The following is a 24258-nucleotide window of genomic DNA, read 5'->3' as shown; positions in this document are numbered from 1 at the left end:
GAGTGAGTGCCATGGCGCCAGCCTAGCTCATAGCAACCTCAAACTCCTGGGCTCAAGCAGTCCTCCTGCCTCAGCCTCCCGAGTAGCTGGGACTACAGACATGCGCCACCATGCCCGGCTAATTTTCTATATATATTAATTGGCCAATTAATTTCTTTGTATTTATAGTAGAGACGGGGTCTTGCTCTTGCTCAGGCTGGTTTCGAACTCCTGACCTCGAGCAATCCGCCTGCCTCAGCCTCCCAGAGTGCTAGGATTACAGGTGTGAGCCACCGCGCCCGGCTTGATTGCTTTTAATATAGCATATCATAGGGCTGCTTCATCCTCACTTCTGTTCTTTTTCAGAGTAGGTTTCTGGGGTAGGGGAGTGCAAATTTATTTATCTCTGATTCAGTATATTTTAAACCAGAATATGTTTAACACTAAATATAATCAAGGTATTTCTTTTTCTTCTTTTCTGTATTTTGTGTGTGTATGTGCATGTATGTGTGTGTTTTATGTCTCTTATAAGACATAATATCAAATATAATCTGGAAAACCATATATAGGCTGACATCTGGCTTTCCATTTATCATTCTCTCTAGGTAGTGAAAATACAAATACTTAAGAGCTTTCTTACACAATATTTAAGTATCAAATGTATGGAAAAATTGGACTATTAACAGAAAATACCATCTTTTTTCCCCCTTCAATTTAGCATATATTCATTGACATCTCAGAAGTGAGATGGCCCAGTCTTGATGCAGATGATAGCATGATATGTCTGGAAAGTGGCACCGTGAAGATAACATCTTTAGATGGTCATGCATACCTTTGCCTGCCAAGATCTCAGCATGAATTTACAGTGCATTTTTTGTGTAAAGTTAGCCAGAAGCCAGAGTTATCTGTAGTATTGTCAGCCCAAAAAGACAAACTAGTTGAAAAAACTGGCAAAACCTATACATTTGGAAATTTATCAAGACAGAGACTGAAGAATAAAGAAAATGAACTCTATTGCCACATCATGAAATCCAAAGAACCTTTAAAGAGGATGAGTTATGTAAATGGAACTGAAGGGAAGGAAAAGCTGCCTTCACCTGGTACAAAATACACATGTGTATATACATGGATAAAGCAACACTGGTCTGTGGCAGCCTGTCCAGAGGAATGGAAATATCCTTTGTCTTTAGCTCTTCGTTTTCATACTAAAGTTAGCAATATGTCTAAAATTGATGCACATATCACCCAGAGTAGAATTTTAACTTCTGTTTCAGAGGAAAGAGGAAAAGAGGTTTCTGTTCTTCCTAGGGCCTTGTCACTCAGCTGTCCTGTCCCGCACCTGCACAGGTAATAGAAGAATGTCTTTTGTTCATAAAGCTTTTGTCATAAACTCTTCTTTAAGAATAATGGGAAAGTTCATTTAGTTGATCCAAAACTTTGTTTTTAGCTGATAGTAAGTAATTTTCCTAGCAAATGTGTTGCTTATGTTTCCTACTCTGTGTCCGTACATTCCATGTTCATGGAAGGCTGACTCTATACGAAATACTTTGTTCAGCCCAGTGACTATAGAAATGACTAAGAAACAGTCCCTGCTTTCTGGTAACTTAGAGTCTAGTGAAGGTCATTGTCCCTAAAAGGATTATTAAAGTGTGGTAAGTGATGGGACAGGAGTCTGCACAGGGCTCTGTGGGAGCGAGCACAGAGGAGCACCTGCCGCTGCTCACTGGAGCCCATGCCTTTTTTTTTTTTTTTTTTTTTTTGAGACAGAGTCTCGCTTTCTTGCCTAGGCTAGAGTGAGTGCCGTGGCTGACCTACAGGCACGAGCCACCATGCCCGGCTGATTTTTATATTATATATATTAGTTGGCCAATTAATTTCTTTCTATTTTTATGGTAGAGACGGGGTCTCGCTCAGGCTGGTTTTGAACTCCTGACCTTGAGCAATCCGCCCGCCTCGGCCTCCCAGAGTGCTAGGATTACAGGCGTGAGCCACCTACATGGAGCCCATGCCTTTGCTTGCTGGTGCTTTTGTTTATACACAGTCTCAGGGGCTACCCTGTCTTTGGTTAACTATAAATATTTCCATTTTCAAAAGGGATAAACATGGAGAGGCTTCTGGATGCCCCAGTATAAACTTTTTACCTCCACTAAGAGATGAATAACCTAATATTAAATAGTTATAGATTTGTAACATGAACTTGGTGTAAATAGGGCAGTAATAATGATAATAGCTAACAGTTACAGAACACTTATATGCCAGGCGCTGTTGGACTTCATCTGTTTGATTCTTATAGAAACACCATAAATTAAGAAGTATCATTCCCCTTTTTTAGAGGAACTTGAGACATGGAAATGTTAAATAAACTTCAGCAAAGGCACACAGCTAGTACCTGTAAAACTGGGATTTGATCTCAGGCAGTCTTTCCATATACATTTGTTATTTTAAAAAATATATGGAAATGACTTTCAGCTTTGCCATTATGTGATTAAAATTGGAAAATCCATTGTTATGAGTACATATCAAAAGAGATTTATGGTTCTAAATTAACAGGTTTTTGATAACCTACCACCAGCTTTAGGTTGAAATCCATTATCCTTAACATAGCATAACAGGTCTTTCATGACTTGGGTTTCTACTGTATCCTCAAATCTTTCACCACTCTTGCCCTTGCTTTCTCTACTCTTGTTAACATGGACTTCTAGCAATCCCAAGAATGCTTGCTCAAACTCACTTTCTCTACTACACCTGCTCTTTACTCTGCAGGAGATTTCTGTTAGGAAAGAGGAAATTTCTGTCAAGAAACCACAGATTTCTGTGAAGAAAGAGACCGATTTCTGTCAGGAAACAGGAGCTATCTGTCTGGAAAGAGACAGATTTCTGTCAGGAAGTAGGAGGTTTTTGTCAGGAAAGAGAAAGATTTCTGTGAGGAAAGAGACATTTCTGTCAGGAAAGAGACATTTCTGTCAGGATAGAGAAACATTTCTGTTGGGAAAGAGAGATTTCTGTAAGGAAAGAGAGATCTCTGTCAGGAGAGGCGATGACTGTCAGGAAAGAGACAGATTTCTGTCAGGAAAGAGATAGATTACTATGAGGAAAGAGAGATTTCTGTCAGGGGAAAGAAAGATTTCTGTCAGGAAAGACATTTCTGTCAGGAAAGAGAAAGATTTGTGTCGGGAAAGAGAGATTTCTGTCCGGAGAGAAGAGATTTCTGTCCAGAGAGAGGAAATTTCTGTCAAGAGAGAGATTTCTGTCAGCAAAGAGATAGATTACTATGAGGAAAGAGAGATTTCTGTCACAAAAGAAAACGATTTCTGTGAGAAAAGAGGAGATTTCTGTCAGAAAAGAGGGAGATTACTGTCAGGAAAGTTTTCTGTCAGGAAAGAGAGATTTCTGTCAAGAAAGAAAAAGATTGCTGTCAGGAAAGAGAAAGATTTCTGTAAGGAAAGAGACATTTCTGTCAGGAAAGGGAGATTTCTGTCGAGAAAGAGAAAGATTTCTGTCGGGAAAGAGAGATTTCTGTCCAGAGAGAAGAGATTTCTGTCCAGAGAAAGGAGATTTCTGTCAGCAAAGAGATAGGTTAATATGAGGAAAGAGAGATTTCTGTCAAGAAAGAAGAGATTTCTGTCACAAAAGAGAGCAATTTCTGTGAGAAAAGAGAGAGATTACTGTCAGGAAAGAAAGAGTTTTCTGTCAGTAAAGAAAGATTTCTGTCAGGAGAGGAGAGATTTCTGTCAGGAAAGAGATAGATTACTATGAGGAAAGAGAGATTTCTGTCAGGGGAAAGAAAGATTTCTGTCAGGAAAGACATTTCTGTCAGGAAAGAGAAAGATTTGTGTCGGGAAAGAGAGATTTCTGTCCGGAGAGAAGAGATTTCTGTCCAGAGAGAGGAAATTTCTGTCAAGAGAGAGATTTCTGTCAGCAAAGAGATAGATTACTATGAGGAAAGAGAGATTTCTGTCACAAAAGAAAACGATTTCTGTGAGAAAAGAGGAGATTTCTGTCAGAAAAGAGGGAGATTACTGTCAGGAAAGTTTTCTGTCAGGAAAGAGAGATTTCTGTCAAGAAAGAAAAAGATTGCTGTCAGGAAAGAGAAAGATTTCTGTAAGGAAAGAGACATTTCTGTCAGGAAAGGGAGATTTCTGTCGAGAAAGAGAAAGATTTCTGTCGGGAAAGAGAGATTTCTGTCCAGAGAGAAGAGATTTCTGTCCAGAGAAAGGAGATTTCTGTCAGCAAAGAGATAGGTTAATATGAGGAAAGAGAGATTTCTGTCAAGAAAGAAGAGATTTCTGTCACAAAAGAGAGCAATTTCTGTGAGAAAAGAGAGAGATTACTGTCAGGAAAGAAAGAGTTTTCTGTCAGTAAAGAAAGATTTCTGTCAGGAGAGGAGAGATTTCTGTCAGGAGAGTAGAGATTACTGTCAGGAAAGAAAGACATTTCTGTTGGGAAAGAGAGAGATCTCTGTCCAGAGAGAAGAGATTTCTGTCAGGAGAGAGGAGATTTCTGTGTGGAAAGAGATTTCTGTAAGCAAAGAGGAGATTTCTGTCAGGAGAGAGAAAGATTTCTGTCAGGAAAGATATTTGTGTCAAGAAAAAGGAGATTTCCATCAGGAGGAGAGAGATTTCTGTCAGAAAAGCAGGACATGTCTGTCAGGAAAGAGAGAGATTTGTGTCAGGAAAGAGGACATTTCTGTCAGGCAGGAAAGAGATTTCAGGAGAGAACATATTTCTGTCATGAGAGAGATTTCTGTGAGCAAAGAGGAGATTTCTGTCAGGAAGATAGAGATTTCTGTCCAGAAAGAGGAGATTCTGTCAAGAAAGAGATTTCTGCAGGAAAGAGAGAGATTTCTCTCAGGAAAAAAATTTCTGTCAGAAAACAGGAGATTTCTGTCAAGAAAGAAAAGATTTCTGCAGGAAAGAGATTTCTCTCAGGAAAGACAGATTTCTGTCAAGAAAAAGATTTTTGTCAGGAAAGAGACAGATTTCTGTCAGAATGATACATAAAATGATAGGCACCAGGATTCGGCTGCTTGCCACCTCCCCGTTGCTCTGCATCTCCGCAGGCCAGTGCTGCGCGTGGCCAGTTGGAGGGCACGCTGCTGGGGCCAGGCCCCACAGCAGAGAGCCGCCCAGGGCCCTGTGTGCCACTGGGACCCAGTGTGCCGGAATCCCCCCAGGCCCAGGTGCTGCTGCCTGTTTCCACGCTGCTTGCGTGATCCTGATTGGGTAATTTTTCAATCCCACTGTCTTTGATTGGATGTTAAAGCTTGTTGTTGATTGGACACTTTTTGAGCTCTACCAAGGGTATAAAAGCAGGAGGAGAACAAGGAAGGGGGAGCAGAAGGGTCAGAAGATTGAAAGACGCAAAGAGAGCCGGAACACCAGGTGTGCTGAGCCTGCTGTAGGAGAATAAAGGCTGTTCTCAAACTCTTCGTGTGCTACTAGGTTCTTTCCCTGGTCAAATGAATAAGAGCTGTGACAAGAGCTGTAACGCTAGCTATGCACACTGCTGCAACAAGAAAACAGGAAATTTCCATCAGAAAAGAGATTTCTGTCAAGAAACAGGGAGATTTCTGTCAAAAGGATAGAGATCTGTTAGAAAAGAGAAGATTTCTGTAAGAAAAGAGTAGATTTCTGTCAGAGGGAGATTTCCATCAAGAAAGTGAGATTTCTGTCAAGAAAAAGATTTCTGTCAGGAATGAGATTTCTGTTAAGAAAAAGATTTCTGTCAGAAAAGAGAGATTTCTGTTAAGAAAAAGAGATTTCTGTCAGGAAAGAGGATATTTCTGTCAGGAAAGAAATCTGACTTTTTTAGGGTTATTTTCCTGAAGACCCTAGAAAAGTTAGGTCTGTGTTGTACCATCCCACAACATCCAGTATGTCCTCTCTCTTTACACTCAATGTTTGCCATGTTTCCCCAAAAATAAGACAGAGTCTTATATTTATTTTTCCTCAAGAAGACACCCGAGGGCTTATTTTTTCAGGGGATGTGTTATTTTCCCCTCAAAGCTTCAGCTTGCAGCACGCATAGGATGGCTGGTACCTGATGGGGGAGCTGACCTTGTTGGTGGCGCTGCCCGCACCTTTCTGGTCACCCTTGGGATAGTAGCTGTCGTGATGGGGCAGATGAGAAGGGCTGCTTGTTGTCTTTACCACTCCACGATGAAATGCATGGGTTGTGCAGATATGCTGCGTAGCCACGCCCATCACTAGGTCTTATTTTCAGGGTAAGGCTTATCTTGCGCCAATGCTTAGAAATCCTGGTAGGGCTTATTTTATGGATAGGTCTTATTTTGGGGGAAACACGGTACTACTTAATGTCCCTGCCATAGGAATTTCCATTGAGGACAGAGACTGTCTCCTTTTGTGGGTGTAATATACCCCGTTTGTATAGCATAGTACTCTGCTTACCATAGATATCTTACTAAATATTTGTTGTTTGAATCCAGGCCAAATTTTAAATGTTTATAAAACTGTTAATTTATGTATTAAGAATTATGCTAAGATTCTATAATGAGATTATCGAAAATACTTAAAAAATGTATGGGAAAAGGACTTGTTTTTAGATTTGATTAATATATTTTCATATTTTTTTTTCTCTTTGAGCTAATGAGTTACACAAAGAAATCTTGTTACAGTAGTTCTATTTTGTTGACTTTTAAAGGTAATTATGTTGGCTGGGCATGGTGGCTCACGCCTATAATCCTAGTGCTCTGGGAGGCTGAGGCGGGTGGATCACTCAAGGCCTAGAGTTTGAGACCAGCCTGAGCAAGAATGAGACCCAGCTCTACTGAAAAAATAGAAAGGAATTATCTGGACAACTAAAATATATATATATATATAGAAAAAATTATCCGGGCATGGTGGCGCATACCTGTACTCCCAGGTGCTCGGGAGGCAGAAGGATTGGTTGAGCCCAGGTGTTTGAGGTTGCTGTAAGCTAGGCTGACTCCACGGCACTCTAGCCCGGGCAACAGAGCCAGACTGTCTCAAAAAAAAAAAAAAAAAAGGTAGTTATGTTGAGTAACCAACAGTAATGGCTTGTATTTTATCCTTCACAGGTGGAATTTTTGTAATTCACTTTTACAGAAACAATCTGATGAAGAAGAATATTCCTACCCTGAACTAGTGAAAGTGGTTTGGTACAAGGGTGTTACATATAGGTAAAGCACCTATGTTAGAATTGGAGTCATTATTGATGTCACACAGAGGATGGGACTAGCCTTGCAGACAGATTTTCACAAGAGGACACAGTTCTACTGGGCTGACTGTCCCTCCTGTGTTTGGTCCTGGGTATTACAGGTCTCAAAACTAATTAGTGCACACAGGGGTCTTGTGACTCAATCACATTAACCATGTTTACAAGACTTCTATAGCAACTCCAAGGACAGAGATCAGTTGTGCTAGTGAATGTAATATTCATATCACTTATTTAGGATACCCCTTCTAAGCATCAGAGGATCTAGTGTTTTGAATTAGTCAAAATAATAGTTTGCCTATTGAGCATGGAATTAGAGAAGTTAGATACCTAAGAGAAATTTTGGCCTTATTCAGAAAGCAAATATTCATTGATGGCTGCTCTGTGCCAGTGTTATGGCATTGAATTATCTGTACCCCATAACAAAGGACACCTCCCCTAGTGACCAGAATGGTAATGTTGGCCAGATTGTAAGCTTTACTTTCATGAATAATGCTAGAAGAGCACTGTTAAAGTTTTTTTTAGGGGGGCAACCCTCTGCTTTTCATGGGTGAAGACCCATCCCTTCTCACAAGATATTCTAATATAGATATTAATAAAATTAACTTGGCTTATGTTTTTATATGTTATAAAATAAGGCCTTTATTATTTTTTGGTTGCTGCAGGTACAGTCAGTCCCCTTTCTTAAGGTGGCTCCTTGCACAAATGGCTAATCTCATCCAAAAATTATTAATTTTACCCGTTTCATTATTAACACATCAACTGCCATGTGAGTTGTTTTCAAGTTTTGAGCCCAGGGCCTGATGAAGCATATGTAACTACATTTGGTTCATGAAAATCTTACTTATTGAGTTCTTCTTGTTACAGTTAATATTGACAGTTTCATTGCGTATAACTCACACACAGAAAATGATAAAATATAAACAAATTTTTCATTAAATTTCAATTTCATTAAAATTCAATTAAATTAGAAAGGATAGTTTTGTTTGCGAAGTTTTCATTCTATTTTGTAATAAAAACACCATGGCCCCAGGGAAAAATTGTTTTTTCTAATGTGGCAGTCAATGTGTTAAAGAATATTTTATTTTCAGGTTCTGGAAGTGGTGTATTTAACTCCAGTGTGATAGATATTGATGTGGTGACTATTATGTGCCAGCCCTGTGATTGGCAATGGGAGTATAAGAAGGATAATAAGACAAGATGCTTGAATTCCAGAAGGTCTGAGTTTAGTTGTTAAAATAAATACATAAACCAATTCTACATGTTCTGTTTATCTTTGTAAACAAGTTAATTTAGCTGGTAGAGTTCCAAATATGAAATTATCCACTACTCTGGATAGGCCAAGAAAACTATATTTCTTTGGTTTTTTTTTTTTTTAATGACTGCCTTCATGGATGTTTTAATCTCAATAAGAAAAAAATTTTAATGATTATTTCTCTTCCTTAGACTTACTCATCAAAATATGAACTCAATAGAGATTTATCCTGGAGATGGATCTATTTTCAAATCAGAAGGAGCTCATTTGGGGAACTATTTTACGTATTGCTCCATTCAGGAAGGAGCAGAAGAGGTAAGCCAACAACAAACTCAAGAAGAGTTTTGGTATATAGGTCTTCCTAAATAATTCCGAATATATACAGGAAATTTGGTCTTTATATAACATTGCTTCCTACTCCCCAGTCTGCAGAATTAATATAATCTCACTGCCAACATTGGCACAGTAATTATTAACTATGTTGCAGGGCGTGGTGGCTCATGCCTGTAATCCCAGCACATTGGGAAGCCGGGGTGAGAGGATCACTTGAGCCCAGGAGTTTGAGGATAGCCTGGCCAACATAGCAAGACCCCTGTCTCTGAAAAAAATTTAAAAATTAGCCAGGCATGGTGGTGTGTGCCTGTAGTCCTATCTAGCTGGTGGGCTAAAACAAGAAGATTGCTTGAACCCATGGATTTGAAGTTGTGTTGAGCTATGATTGGGCCATTGCACTTATAGCCAGGGTGATGGAGCAAGACCCTAAAAAAACAAAACAAAGCAAAACCACCTTATTTTTACTATTTTCTTACCTACTATATCCATTTACCTAAGCAATTTGTGTTTAAATCAAAAGCAAAATTTCTTGTCATAGAATTTATCAGTAGAAAATGCTGAAACTAAAAGCATTACTTTGAAAAGCACTCTTTTTTCCTCCAATATGCAATTGTTTGTATATTTTTAGTTTTTTAATTAAACTTTAATTTTTAAATTTTTTTTTTAAGACAGAGTCTCACTCTGTCACCCAGGCTGGAGTGCAGTGGTCCAATCATTGGTCACTGTAAGCTTGAATTCCTGGCCTCAAGCAATCCTCCTGCATCAGCCTCCCAAGTAGCTATGACTACAAGTGTGTGCCACCACACCCAGCCAATTTTTTAAAAAATTTTTGCAGAGATAGGGTCTTGTTATGTTGTCCAGGTTGGTTTAGAACTCCTGGCCTCAAGCAATCCACCCTTCCTGGCCTCCCAGAGTGCTGGGATTACAGGCAGGAATGAGCCACCACACCTAGCCTATTTGTAGATTTTAAGCAACTCCCTTTTTTTTTTTTTTTTTTTTGAGATAGAGTCTCTCTTGCCTAGGCTAGAGTGCTGTGGTACCAGTCTAGCTCACAGCAACCTCAAACTCCTTGGCTCAAGCAATCCTCCTGCCTCAGCCTCCCAAGTAGCTGGGACTACAGGCATGCGCCACCATGCCCAGCTAATTTTTTTTCTATATATATTTATATAGAAAATTTTTTTCTATATATATTATATATCTATAATTTTTTTTCTATGTATATTTTTAGTTGGGCAATTAATTTCTTTCTATCTTTAGTAGAAACGGGGTCTCACTGTTGCTCAGGCTGGTTTTGAACTCCTGACCTTGAGCGATCTGCCCATCCTGGCCTTGCAGAGAGCTAGGATTACAGGCGTGAGCCACCACACCGGGCCTGATTTTAAGCAATTCTTAACTTCTAAATCTTTATGTACAACTAAAAAGTTGAACAAGACTGTTGTCTACCATTGAAAACAATGAAACATATTTATCAGACCATAGTCTAATAATATGGATATTTTATTAATGAGTTTTAATTTGGGTATTCCTAGTCTGACATTTGACATCCACACTTTTATAGTGATCACCATAATATCACACTACTTTCCTTTGCCGATTAAAACAGAATAAATATATTTTCTCTCTCCATTACAAAATGGAATTTGTTTGTTTGTTTATTTTTTGAGACAGAGTCTCGCTTGTTGCCCAGGCTAGAGTGAGTGCCGTGGCATCAGCCTACGTCACAGCTACCTCAAATTCCTGGACTCAAGCAATCCTGCTGCCTCAGTCTCCCTAGTAGCTGGGACTCCAGGCATGTGCCACCATGCCCAGCTAATTTTTTCTATATATATTAGTTGGCCAATTAATTTCTTTGTATTTATAGTAGAGGCGGGGTCTCACTCTTGCTCAGGCTGGTTTCCAACTCCTGACCTCGAGCAATCCGCCCACCTTGGCCTTCCAGAGTGCTAGGATTACAGGCGTGAGCCACTGCGCCCAGCCCAAAATGGAGTATTTAAGTTATAAGATTATTAGAGTCACTAAGAAGAACAGTTAAAAATGGAGGTTTTTTTTAACTGGAAAATTTTAAACCTATACAAAAGTAGAGAGAGAGATAAGCATAACAGACCCCCACATATCCATCACCCAGCTTGTTCATCTATACTTTCCCCCACTCCCTATTTATTTTTAAGTAAATCCCAAATATCATTTCATTCATAAGTACTTTAGTATATATTGGAGCATATTCTTTACTGGGGCCTATTTCTAGGAAAGTATTAATTTATTCAATAAATATTAACTAAACACTTACTTTTTGGAAGATACTCTGATAAGCACTAGGAGTGATGAAAGAGTTCCTGCCCTCAAGGATTCACAGTCTAGTAGTCAGAAAGGCAAACAAGCAAATGAGATAAAAGTGTAACCAGTTTTTTATATATATATATATATGCATGTATGTCTATATGTATATGTAGAGCATGAGACAAGTAAACAGGCAAATAGAGCGGCTATGCATAGTCACACTGCTGTATATTAGGGGTTTGCAAGATTGCGAGATAAGCATAGTACATCTTCCTCGAGCTTCAGTTTTACATAAAGGTATTGGGGAGGGGTGATGATTTTTATACTGAAGCAAACATACCATGGAGTAGAGTATGAGCTTTTGGGATAAAGCACAAAATTTCCAAACAAGTTTTATATTTGTGGTGGATATAAATGGTGTTGAAGCTTTGTGATTTACTCTCAGACTTTTGTCTGCAACATATTCACTTTTCTCTGCTTTAGTGGAAAGATTTAGAAACAAGTGACTCTCTTTTGGGGATAAAGTTGTTTGTTCCTTACTTTATTCCATATTCCAAAATAAATTTCAGATGAATTAAAGAGCTAAATGTAAGAAACCAAACTTATAATTGTTAGAAGACAGTATGGAAGAATGATAGAATGATGTCTATAATCTTTCATTAGGGGTGGCCTTCTTAAGTGCAATACAGAAAATCCCAAGGCATAAGAAACGTTTGACAAGCTTGACATTTTCAAACTTATGTTAAATTTTAAATATTTAAAATTTCTATTGAATTTAGATAAGTAAAAAAGGCAAGCAAAGGCCTGGAAGAAAATATTCTATACTATAAATCAGTGATAAAAAGACAAAAAATATCCAGAAAAATTGTATGTTTATTAAAAAAAAACAAAACAAAACCCTAAACCATAAAAAGGCAATATAAAGTTTAAAAAACCCCGTAACATTTGAAAACATGTTACTTTACTACTTGCATCAGGGAAATGCAAATTAAAATAACAATGACAGAACATTGTTCACTTATCAAATTGTCAGAAACTAAAATTATTGATGACATCTATTGCTGGAAAGAGTGTGGGAAAAGGGGTGCTTTCATAATGTTGGTTGGAGGATAAATTGGTTCTATCTTCATGAGGGACAAATTCATATCAAGTAAAGGGAATCAGAAATTCTGCTTCTAAGTATCTAGCCTAGAAAAACATTTGCTCAGATGTACAAAGATGAATGGCCAAGGATGTGGATTACAGCACTGTCTATAGTAGCAAAAAACTCAGAGCAACCTTCAATAGAGAAATGGTGAAAGAAATTATAGTGATCAAATTATAGGAATGTGCAGCAGTTGAAAAGAATTAGGAAGATGTAGATCATAGATAGATGGATACAGGAAAATTTCCAAGATACTGTTGAGTAAAAAAAGAAAGTTGCATCGGAACATCTACAGTGGTATTTTTTATGTAAAGAACAAACTCTACACTCAAAACCTATAAATTATTGTCTATAATGTACATGTAAATAATGTACAAGAAAAGATTTGAGCAGATATAAACTAAACTGGTGTAGTTACTTTTTGAGAGGAGTCAGGAAGATGTAAGGAAGATTCTTGTATTTTTTTTTTTTTTTTTTTTTTTTTTTTGAGACAGAGTCTCACTCTGTCACCCTGGCTAGAGTTCAGTAGCATCATCATAGCTCACGGCAATCTCAAACTCCTGGGCTCAAGTGATCCTCCTGCCTTTACTTCCCAGAGTGCTAGTATTACAGGCCTGAGCCACCTTGCCTGGCCAATGCTAGTATTTTTTGTTGTGATTTTTTTTACAAAAACATAGTAATGTTTTATTACTTGTGTAACTAGAAATTTAAATAGGAATGCTTGACAAGTACTCACAATGTAAGTGCTTCCAAAGAGGTAAGAACTTGTACCTTTGGGACCACATAAGGAGTAGCACCTGACCCAGTGTTTAAGGCTCCAGAAATGCTTCCTGAAGGAAGACATGGCTAAGCTAGGATCTGTGATTCTAAAGGAGGGGTTGCACGAAAGATGGATGGAGGTGGGGGCATATAGCTAAGGGAACAATTTACTTTCTCAACAACTCCTTGCATGGCTGGCTTCTTGTCATACAAATTTCTACCTAAATGTAACTCCTCAAAGAGGCTTTTCCTCACTATCCAAATTAAAGAAGCTACCCATGACACTCTCTATCATGCTACCCTCATCTTTTTTCTTTTAATATGAGATGACATTTTCTTATTGATGTATGTTTGTTTACTGTCAGCCACACTAGAGATAAGCTCTGTTACAAGACAGGGCTTGTTCAATATACTGTTATTGTTAGTGTTTAGAACAGTGGCTAAATGACACCTAACTGGATATAAGAGACTGGAGAGAGCATGGAATGTTGAAGGAAATGAAAATACTGCAGTTTGGAAGACCAAAACAGAAACAGAATCTTGGTAGGAATGTCTGGAGAAGAGGCTAGATCACTAAGTTGGGCCAGTGCATAAATTGAGCATGAGAAACCTTACTGCTATGGGGAATCACTGAAGGATTTTTAAGTAGGGAAATGACATCAGATTTTTGTTAGATCGTTTTAGAGGAAGATGGACTGGGTAGGGAAGAGGTAAAACTTCAAGCTGTAGAACTAATTAGATAAATATTAAGGGACAGAATTGATGACTGACTGGATATTGGGGATGAGGAAGGAATTGAAAGGGATGCCAAATTATGAATAAATTGATGAATGGTGGTGCCAGGCACTGTATGAAACCAAAATTTTTGTCAAATCTAAATTGTTTTGATGATGGCTGCTTTTTGATCTTAACCAGGAGGTATCAATAGGAGATCTAAATTGAAGTATATCTCAACTCCACCTGCCTAATAGACTGTCAGACACTCTTAATTATAAAATGTGTCCAGATCTCAGAGAGATTAAATTTATAGAAAATATGCATTTTAGAACTGATGAAATAGGGTAGTGGAAAAGATGAGATCCCTTAGGGAACTCAGTGTCCAGTAGAACTCAGTATACAATAAAACTCGCTATCCAAAATAAATTGTGATATTTTGAGTGCCTACCATGTGCTAGGAACTGTGCTAATACATGCTGGGGCTACAGAGGTGAGCAAAACAGATACAGCCCCTACCTTCATGGAGCTCCATTCTAGCAGGGAAGACAAACATTAAGTAAAAAACTATTTAATTGAAATTGTGATAAAGATCAAGCAGCAGGAGTAGAAGGAACTGTGCTTGTGGACATAATTAGGGGATTTCTCCTAGTTGAAGAGTCCTCTGTGATGGCTCCCCTGAGAATGAAGGAGAAATAGATGTTAGACAAAGGGAAGTGCTCAAGGAGGGAATTGAGTTCCAGGTAGGGAGAACAACATGTGATGATTGACACACCAGAGATAAATACAGAGTAGAGAATGTGAAAATGCAAATTTTGAAGTGAAGATAATTTTATTTTTACGTGTTGAAGTTGAGATGTCTATTGTGATATCCAGAAGAGAAATCCAGTAGAGACTTAGATATTCAAATCTACATGCTAGATTAAAAGAAGAGAGACTTTTTTTTTTTTGTGCATACCTACTATGCACGAAATTCTGTCCCAGGTGCTTTATATTTGTATTATATCGTTAATCCTCAGGACAATCTGGATGTTTAGTAGTATCCCCATTTCATGAGTTTTAGGCACTGAGGCTTACAAAAGGTTGTATGGCCTGCCCATTATTATCATAAGAGGCAGCAGACTTGCTATTTGAATCCAGATCTGACTGGCTGCAAATTCAAAGCCCATCTTCTTTCCCTGATGGTAGAGAACATAAGCTACACTGTCTTGTGGTTCAAATCAGATCTCTGCTGCTTCTTACACTTCAACCTCAGTTTCCTTATCTAAAAAACAGGCATCAATAGTTCTTATCTCAGTATTATTTTGAGGAGTGAGATAATCCATGTAAAGTACATAGCATAATGCCTAGCACATAGTATCTGCTCCATAAATGTTAGCTGTTGCTATTATGATATTTATTGTGAACACAGCTTTAGACATTGTGGGGATTACCTAAAAAGAAATTAGGAAGTCAGAAGAGAAGGCTGGAGACAGAGTCCTGGGAAACACTAGCAACTCTGAGAAAGAGGAAATTCAGAAGGAATAACAAAATAAAATGTTTTTCTTTTTATTACAAGAACCTGAGCCTGTAAATAATGTTGTCTTCCACAAACTGTAGCAATAGTTCTTCTGTTCATAAAATATAACAAAATGATATATTCATTCAATTAAAATTGTTTTTTTTTTTTTTTTTTTTTTGAGACAGAGTCTCGCTTTCTTGCCTAGGCTAGAGTGAGTGCCGTGGCGTCAGCCTAGCTCACAGCAACCTCAAACTCCTGGGCTTAAGCAATCCTACTGCCTCAGCCTCCCGAGTTGCTGGGACTACAGGCATGAGCCACCATGCCCGGCTAATTTTTTTTATATATATATATTAGTTGGCCAATTAATTTCTTTCTATTTTTATAGTAGAGACGGGGTCTCGCTCAGGCTGGTTTTGAACTCCTGACCTTGAGCAATCCGCCCGCCTCGGCCTCCCAGAGTGCTAGGATTACAAGCGTGAGCCACCGCGCCCGGCCTAAAATTGTTTTTTTAAACCTATGTAGTCTTTTTTTTTTTCCTCTTAAGAGAGAAGAATGGCTTATGTGATAAATTTCCAGCTAATGTGTAGGAAAATTAGTTTGGTTACTATGTTAATTTAAGTATAGCCAATATTTAACTTGGGCAGTAAGTTACATGCTATTAGAATGTAATTTTTGAGCGGATATGAGGAATGGAGGAATTCTATACTTTTAAAAAATGGAAAATGGATAAACATCATAAAATACCTTTAAATACATACAGATTTTATAGGCATTAGATTGTTAAAATAGTCTATGGCCATACTACCCTGAATGTGCCTGATCTCGTCTGATCTCAGAAGCTAAGCAGGGTCAGACCTGGTTAGTACTTGGATGGGATTCGGTTAAAATAACTGCTTGCTTGTCATTATGTAAATACATATTTAAAAAAAAATAGCTAAGTAATAAGGGCCAAAATTTATTATTAATGAGGTTTTCATTTTAAACTAATTTTCAGAGAGAAGAGAAAACTTATTCAGTAAATAACCTTCCTCCAGATAGACCAGGAAGTCTGTTCTCTGTGTGTTCTCTAATTAAGCAGGCAACCAGGTAAGTTCTTCATGTTCAACTGCATCAGGTGTTACTTGTCTGAAAACCATGACACATTCTTGTGATTAAGAATAAGATTAAGAATTGGCAGGTACAACGGAAATACATGTCTTTGGCAAAATTTGTCAACTTTTCTGGTCTCATAATTTATAAAATAGACTATATTATTATTATTATAAGAGTAGTTCTGGCTTTGAAATCTGAATATGGAGAAACATTTATATTGGGTGAGCAGGAGCTAAAAGGAAATAAGTGCCTTTCCTCTGGGTAAGTGTGGCATCATTATTTCTTGAAATCGGGTTGGGGATTTGATGATGTATTTGAAATTTTCATACTTCTTTATCATCCTCAAAGTAATAAAGATTTCTGAGAGTGTACTAAAGATGAAGTGTAGTGTCATTCTTTGGTTCATATGTTTTAAAAATTCTCTCAGTCTGTGGCACCCAGAAGAATGAAAGTGGATTGTTGAATTAAATTAGTTCTTTTTATAAATTTGTGTCTAAGCTTCTTTGAAAATAGGTTTAAAGGAACGTATTTTGTAATTTGACTTCCTAGGGGTACTTCCTTCACATCCCCACCACTTTCAGGCTAAGTTAAACCTTCTAGGCACTGTGAATCACCTCTTCTCTCATTCCCTCTCTTTTCACTGCTAAAAGAGGAATGGCCTTATGCAGGTAAGATTAGGAAAGCAACAATAGTTCCCTTCTAGGAGCTTAAAGATTTCTGGAAACAAGGAGTTCCCAAAATATTTCACTGGAAATGAGTTACTTGCCATCTAAAATGTTGTTTCGCATTGAGAATGAGTTGCTAGAATTGGAAAATGTCATTATTTGCAAGTGTTTAAGTAGTCTTATTCATGTTCACAGAATTCTTCAACATTGTGCGAAGATGAGACTTTCTTTAAGCCATAACTATTGTGTATGCTGCTGGAAAATGGTATGTTAAAATTATTTTAAAAACATGATATTTTCAATTGTTTTATTATTTGTATCTATACTTCTAAATTCAATCTGCTTTCATCTAAGTTATGTGAGAAGTTCTTTGTAACATTTATATTGGTTTATTCAGAAAAATACCCAACTAATAGACACTGAAAAATCAGGCTTATAAGTTATACCTTTGTTGAATATAGTTTGTTTTTGTTTTTAATGGAGGGGTAAGGACAGAAGAATTGATTGAATTTTAGTATGTAAAAACATAGTTATTATAAACTATGATACTACAGTATTCTGTATTTTCATAACTATGAAAATAAATTCTTTAATGCTGACTTGGAGGAAGTGGTTCTCATACTTTGATTTCTGTATCTATACTAATTTAACTGTAAACCTGTATGTTGCTGTAGATCCTAACTTTTGTCTACATTCTATGTGAAGTTCAGAGTAGAACAGTGACTTTTCAAAGATATTAGAATTTAAATCTGCTTATAAATAGACTAGGGTATCAACTTATGGAAAAATTCAAGCATACATAAGTATTCTACAAATATTCAGCTTCTGAATAAGAATCTGAAGTTGCCTTAGAGTTGATTAATAGTCATTTAAATTTTATTAATGGGTAACTCTATTTCCTGCTATTTTTATTTACTTGGTTTTAGGTTTCTGGGATAAATGAGAGCAATATATTGCCTTTGCGTTTGAAAGAATCACTCATACCCAACGTGGGAAGATTTCTTGCCTACTCTGATGACAAAGTACATGTTATCTTTTTAGATGGCATTAGTCTAACTCTAAATTGGAATTTCAGCTCTTCCATTGAAAAGAGACAGGTTGGGTATACTTCAGATTGAAATCTATTTGTTATTGGTTATTTGTGGAAAACAGAACAAAGAAAATAAAGTACCACACTCTCTCAATTTATTTATTTATTTTTTTGAGACAGGGTCTCGCTTTGTTGTCCAGGCTAGAGTGAGTGCCGTGGCGTCAGCCTAGCTCACAGCAACCTCAAACTCCTGGGCTCAAGCCATCCTACTGCCTCAGCCTCCCAAGTAGCTGGGACTACAGGCATGTGCCACCATGCCCGGCTAATTTTTTATATATATATCAGTTGGCCAATTAATTTCTTTGTATTTATAGTAGAGACGGGGTCTCACTCTTGCTCAGGCTGGTTTTAAACTCCTGACCTCGAGCAATCAGCCTGCCTCGGCGTCCCAGAGAGCTAGGATTACAGGCGTGAGCCACCGCGCCTGGCCTCAATTTATTTATTTAATTATTATTTTTTGGAGACAGAATCTTGCTCTGTCACTTAGGCTAGAGTGCCATGGCATCAGCCTATCTCACAACAACCTCAAACTCCTGGGCTCAAGCAATTCTCCTGCCTCAGCCTCCCCTATAGCTGGGATTACAGACAGGCACATGCCACCACGCCCAGCTTATTTTTCTATTTTTAGTAGAGATGGGGTCTTGTTCTTGCTCAGGCTGGTCTTGAACTTATGACCTCAAGCAATACTCCCACCTCGGCTTCCCAGAGTGCTAGTATTACAGGCATGAGCCACTGTTCCCAGCCTTAATTTATGTTTTGAAGCATAAAATCTATCAAGAGACTTTACTGATCTCATTGGATTTCCTAGCAAAAATTGGAATTGCATGACAAATAACTATTTTTATAACGATAACTCATTACAGAAAGGATTAGTATTTTTACTCTTTGATATTTATATGAGCAGTAGTTAAATAATACCTATATCCCATGTAAAATATGTTTAAATTATCAAATTTTTAATGATTACTCTTATTTTTTAAGTTGCTAGTGAAGTTAGGGTTGTTTATGTTTTTATTTTCAGGTTTAGAATGATAAAACCTACCTTTCCTTTTTGCTTCTTAAGGTAAATCAAGGTCTTACCTTAGGTTTGTGTAAGTTAACTTTTCCTGATGGACAAGATCAGTTAATTCAAATTGAACACCCTGGACCATATGAAAGGTACTGACAGGCAATTTGAAAAATTATTTTTATGTTTTACTTTTATTTGATGGAGACATATAAACATTATTTAAATGTTATAATGGTATTTAGCATAACTAAATAGGATCAAGTCAGCTTCAGTCATTTCCATTTATATTCAAGTGATTTTTCATAATGGAATGTGTTATAGACACACTGACCTGCTGTGGACGTTGGACCGTGTGTGGTCAGCTATGTTAGGCAATGAACCAATTCTCTGATTTGACATGAGGTTTACAACCACAAGTAACTAAAATTGTGTATATTTCTTTTTTTTGAGACAGAGTCTCGCTTTGTTGCCCAGGCTAGAGTGAGTGCCGTGGCGGCAGTCTAGCTCCCAGCAACCTCAAACTCCTGGGCTCAAGCAATCCTGCTGCCTCAGCCTCCCAAGGAGCTGGGACTGCAGGCATGTGCCACCATGCCCAGCTAATTTTTTCTATATATATTAGTTGGCCAATTAATTTCTTTCTATTTATAGTAGAGACAGGGTCTGGCTCTTGCTCAGGCTGGTTTTGAACTCCTGACACGATCAATCCACCTGCTAGGAGCAATCTGCCCACATCGGCCTCCCAGAGTGTTAGGATTACAGGCATGAGCCACCATGCCCAGCCATAAAATTGTGTATATTTCTATATAGTTGATAAAATTAAATTACCTGATGATTGTTCTTAAAATGGGGATGATTCTTCAGCATTTTGTCTTTTGACTTATGTAATTTGTTTTTTTTGTTTTGTTTTGTTTTGGAGACAGAGTCACACTCTGTTGCTCTGGCTAGAGTGCTGTGGCATCAGCCTAGCTCACAGCAACCTCAAATTCCTGAGCTCAAGCAATCCTTCTGCCTCAGCCTCCCAAGTAACTGGGACTACAGGCTTGTGCCACCATGCCCAGCTAGTTTTTTCTATATATATTTTTAGTTGGCTAATTAATTTCTTTCCATTTTTAGTAGAGACGGGGTCTCACTCTTGCTCAGGCTGGTCTCGAACTTCTGAGCTCAAATGATCCGCCCACCTCGGCCTCCCAGAATGCTAGGATTACATGCATAAGTCACCGCAACTGGCCATATTATTAGTTATAATAGTTCTACTTGTAATAGTCTTGACATTTTAGTGATTTTATTTGAGAATGTTCATACAGTTGCTTTTTTTTTTTAACCTCTTGAATTTATTTTTTGTTGGGTTTTATTGCTTTTTGGACTAAACTCTCCAACAGTCATTGCTCTTTTGAATAATTTGCCTGAAAAAGATAGTGTCTTGGCCAGGCGCGGTGGCTCACGCCTGTAATCCTAGCAATCTGGAAGGCCGATGTGGGCAGATTGCTCGAGGTCAGGAGTTCAAAACCAGCCTGAGCAAGAGGGAGACCCCGTCTCTACTATAATTAGAAAGAGAAATTAATTGGTCAACTAATACATAGAAAAAATTAGTCGGACATGGTGGTGCATGCCTGTAGTCCCAGCTACTCGGGAGGCTGAGGCAGCAGGATTGCTTGAGCCCAGGAGTTTGAGGTTGCTGGGAGCTAGGCTGATGCCACCGCACTCACTCTAGCCTGGGCAACAAAGCGAGACTCTGTCTCAAAAAAAAAAAAAAAAGATAGTGTCTTTAACAAACATTATATTTGGTTCAGCCAATCACTTCAGATCATTCATTTCATTAAACTTGGTACCTGTTTTGTGTATTCAGTGAGTTATGTGTATGTACTTATGTGTATGTATGTGTATGTATGTATGCATTAATGGGTGCTTTCTGATTTAAATTTTAATAAGCAAATGCTCAATGTAGGCTTATTATGTATAAAGGCATTTTATGATAAAACAATGAAACTCATTTTAATTTAAAAACTAAAAGAATTTAAACATTTGAATTTGAACTTCAAATTAAATCCAGGTTTCATCTTTATTTTGATTCTTAAATGTCATTTTTTTTTTTTTTTTTTTGAGACAGAGTCTCACTTTGTTGCCCGTGCCGTGGCGTCAGCCTGGCTCACAGCAACCTCAATCTCCGGGGCTCAGCGATCCTACTGCCTCAGCCTCCCGAGTAGCTGGGACTACAGGCATGCGCCACCATGCCCGGCTAATTTTTTGTATATATATTTTTAGTTGGTCAATTAATTTATTTCTATTTTTGGTAGAGACGGGGTCTCGCTCAGGCTGGTTTCGAACTCCTGACCTTGAGCAATCCGCCCGCCTCGGCCTCCCAAAGTGCTAGGATTACAGGCGTGAGCCACCGCGCCCGGCCTTAAATGTCATTTTTATTACTCACAAATGTTAGTAAAAAATTTTATTTTTGTTGAATAATGGAAAAAACTTGCCCTTTCTATGACCAGTGAAAAAAATTTAGAAAACTCTCCAGTAAGTGCCTCACTTTAACATTTTTGATCTATTGTTTTTTCCCAAATTGTCTTAATGATTTTTCCATTTTTTTATACTTTTATAATGTATATAAGTTATTTTTTAACTATTTCTTTTAATATGTTCATTCTAGATATGTGACAACAGTAATATCATGGTGCAGAAGGCTGACCCAGACCAATCCCAGAGAGATGCCTACACATCCTTCATCTTCTGTTGAAGAAAATTGGTATTTATATTTCTTTTAAACTTAATCTGTGTAGAAGACCAAACTAATACTTAAAAATTAAAGTGTCAACTGGTAAACTGTTAGGCTTTTTTCCCCCAAAATACTATCTTTGTTTTAGACATTTTTAACTCCTATATTTTTTTATACCTTAAGCTTGAAAATAATTTATTTCTAATCAGACATCTAATTTATTATATTACATTTCATCATATTTTATCTGAAGGTCAGAAAACCTTGCATGGAAAACTTCACATGAAAATAAGTGGCTCTTTTTGAAACTCCTGACCTTGAGCAATCCGCCCACCTCGGCCTCACAAGAGTGCTAGGATTACAGGCGTGAGCCACCGCACCTGGCCTGAGTGGCTCTTTTTATGAGATAAATTTATTCTGAAAATTTTAGGGAAAATTTTAAAGGGAAGTCTTAAATTTTAGTAATATTAAAGGAAATAAATGTGGACTAACATAAAAAGCTTTCAGAAAAAGTTGCTTTTTAAATAATTTTTATCATATTAGTTATCTCCCCCAAATTAATTGGCAAATCAACCAAATAAAGCAAGCATTTTAGTCTTTCTTGTGTGCTTTTCAGTTTGCAAGGTACTAGAACTGGGCTTCAAAGGAATATTTTGGGAAAATAAGACATTTTAGGGAAGAAGCAAGGACAGAAGTAAGGAAGATACTTTGGCCTGTGGAGTCAGTAAGAAGATAGTTTTAATGGAGCAGATGCTATCTGTTAGGGTATAGTATGAGTTTTGATGGCTAGGAATGGATCTTGTAATAAGTAGAGGAGTTCATACTTGATAGAATTACAGGTTCCTAAATGGAAAAATGATAGGAAGAAAGGTCATTAGGAAGATTAGTATCACTGAGAGTATAACCTAAATATATATTGGAAGAGAAGGATGCCAGGGGGAATTTAGGAAGTTTTTTAAAATAAATTGTGAGGTGACCTAGCAGAGTATAGAGAAGCTAAATATAAACATTAAGCCTGATTTTTATCACCTTTTCCTGAGTCACTTCTTAGAACAGCTCAAATCAAATCCGTAGATGTTATTTGAATATCTCCGGTATCTAAGGATCCAGCTTTCCAGATCCCTCATCCATCAGCTAAAGCCTGTTTAGGAGCAGAAAAGTTGCTTAAGTAGCTAGCAAAAAACATTTGGGAAGAACGGGAAATTACACATAGCTTTAAAACTGATCATTTCACCACTGCTCAACTGGCAAAGTTTATAAAATGCCAGACTTTTTATATGAAAGCTGAGAAGAAGATAATTGTCAAGACATACTCAAAAGTGAAAGGACAGGTTGGTGATAGCAGCTAATAGTACAAGCAACTAGGAGCAGAAGGGACAAGATAAAGGAATTGAGGAGTAGCAGCTCCATTTCCCTAGCAAAGCCTAAGACATCTCCACTGTGATTGTTTTCTTGTCAAAGAGGCTAGGCTGAAGGAAGAGAAGAGATTGTACAATAAAAAGATGCCTAAATTGTATTTCAGTGGTTTTTTTTTCCACCTTACCCTCAATTAACTTACTGATTCAACTTTTTAATAGGGATGCTAGTCAAAAAATAGTACAGAAGATATTGGTTCATCATGTGAGCAACAGCATTAAGGATTGTATTGTTGTTTATACCCAGAATAATGTGTTTTGTGTAAAAAAATAAAAAAAAGATGTTTTGCAATGATGAAGAATCAGCAGGCTTAGAGTAAGTCATATCCAAGTTCTTTACCACAGATGCTTAATATGATGAAATATCTCTCATTCTCCATCCATAGAGAATGGAGTACATAGGAAAGTAGAGTACATAGGGTGGAGCACAAGGAAAAAAAAGAATGCAAGCTGACAAGGGCATGCATGTGGTCCATTTTAGTAAAGCCAATAAAGCAGACAAGTGACATAGCCTATTATGAACATGAAGAAGACTTTTCTAGTGACTTGAATAAAGAGATGTTTTAGACTAATGTCCTCATTAATTTTGTAGAGAGCTAGTCAAGTTACGCTATTTGTAGTGGCATGCCACTGCTCATATTTCGATTTAGCTTGATGAGAAAAAGGACAAAGAACACACACATAGGGGTTCTACTAGAGTTGTATGCATTCAGCCCTCTATCCCATACCAGTTACCCCAATATCTCATTCTGTAGAACATGGTAAAAGCTAATGTTCATCACGTTAACCTTTTGTGCTTAAGAAAACAATTACATGAATAGGTAGTCTATCCAAGAAGGAATTTAATAAAAAATAGTTATGATGTTTTGATACCTAATTCAACTATGTAAAAACTTGGATTTCCCAAACCACCCATTCCTTAAGAGTTCCATATAAATGAGATCTTAATATATGCACAAAGTACAGAAAAATAAGATTCTTCCTTCTGAGAAAGACAATCTAGGTAGGAATATCAGAAAGTTAAATAGTTCAAGAGAAGACATTACAAAGAAGTATGTGATTAAATAACATAATGCTATAGAAATTCAAGGATAACATCCTTATTCACTGAAGGGATG

The 24258-nt window shown here is 37.5% G+C and overlaps 1 protein-coding gene and 1 long non-coding RNA gene across 6 annotated transcripts in view; one reads left to right on the top strand and one right to left on the bottom strand.

Annotated features, from left to right (window-relative positions):
- The window catches only part of C11H5orf34 (chromosome 11 C5orf34 homolog), a 30242-nt gene that overhangs the window by 3897 nt on the left and 2087 nt on the right, over positions 1 to 24258 (top strand). For 2 of the 5 annotated variants that reach the window (XM_076008005.1, XM_076008004.1), the window contains 8 exons: positions 698 to 1326; positions 7037 to 7138; positions 8620 to 8743; positions 16151 to 16242; positions 17109 to 17178; positions 17840 to 18010; positions 19067 to 19161; positions 21660 to 21755. In XM_076008005.1, the coding sequence (XP_075864120.1) occupies positions 698 to 1326; positions 7037 to 7138; positions 8620 to 8743; positions 16151 to 16242; positions 17109 to 17178; positions 17840 to 18010; positions 19067 to 19161; positions 21660 to 21755 (1379 nt within the window). Of the gene's footprint in view, positions 1 to 697; positions 1327 to 7036; positions 7139 to 8619; positions 8744 to 16150; positions 16243 to 17108; positions 17179 to 17839; positions 18011 to 19066; positions 19162 to 21659; positions 22762 to 24258 lie in introns of those variants that run through there. The other 3 variants (XR_012921677.1, XM_076008007.1, XM_076008008.1) reach the window with 3 other exon arrangements.
- The window catches only part of LOC142873723 (uncharacterized), a 27238-nt gene continuing 4210 nt past the window's right edge, over positions 1231 to 24258 (bottom strand). The window contains exons 2-4 of the long non-coding RNA XR_012921678.1: positions 22755 to 22866; positions 11049 to 11115; positions 1231 to 1318 (exon numbers count right to left, since the gene is read on the bottom strand). This is a non-coding gene — a long non-coding RNA (uncharacterized LOC142873723). The remainder of the gene's footprint in view (positions 1319 to 11048; positions 11116 to 22754; positions 22867 to 24258) is intronic.

The sequence above is a fragment of the Microcebus murinus genome, chromosome 11 (assembly GCF_040939455.1).
Source record: "Microcebus murinus isolate Inina chromosome 11, M.murinus_Inina_mat1.0, whole genome shotgun sequence".
Taxonomy (NCBI): Eukaryota; Metazoa; Chordata; class Mammalia; order Primates; family Cheirogaleidae; genus Microcebus; species Microcebus murinus.
This window is presented reverse-complemented; position numbering and strand designations above follow the sequence as displayed.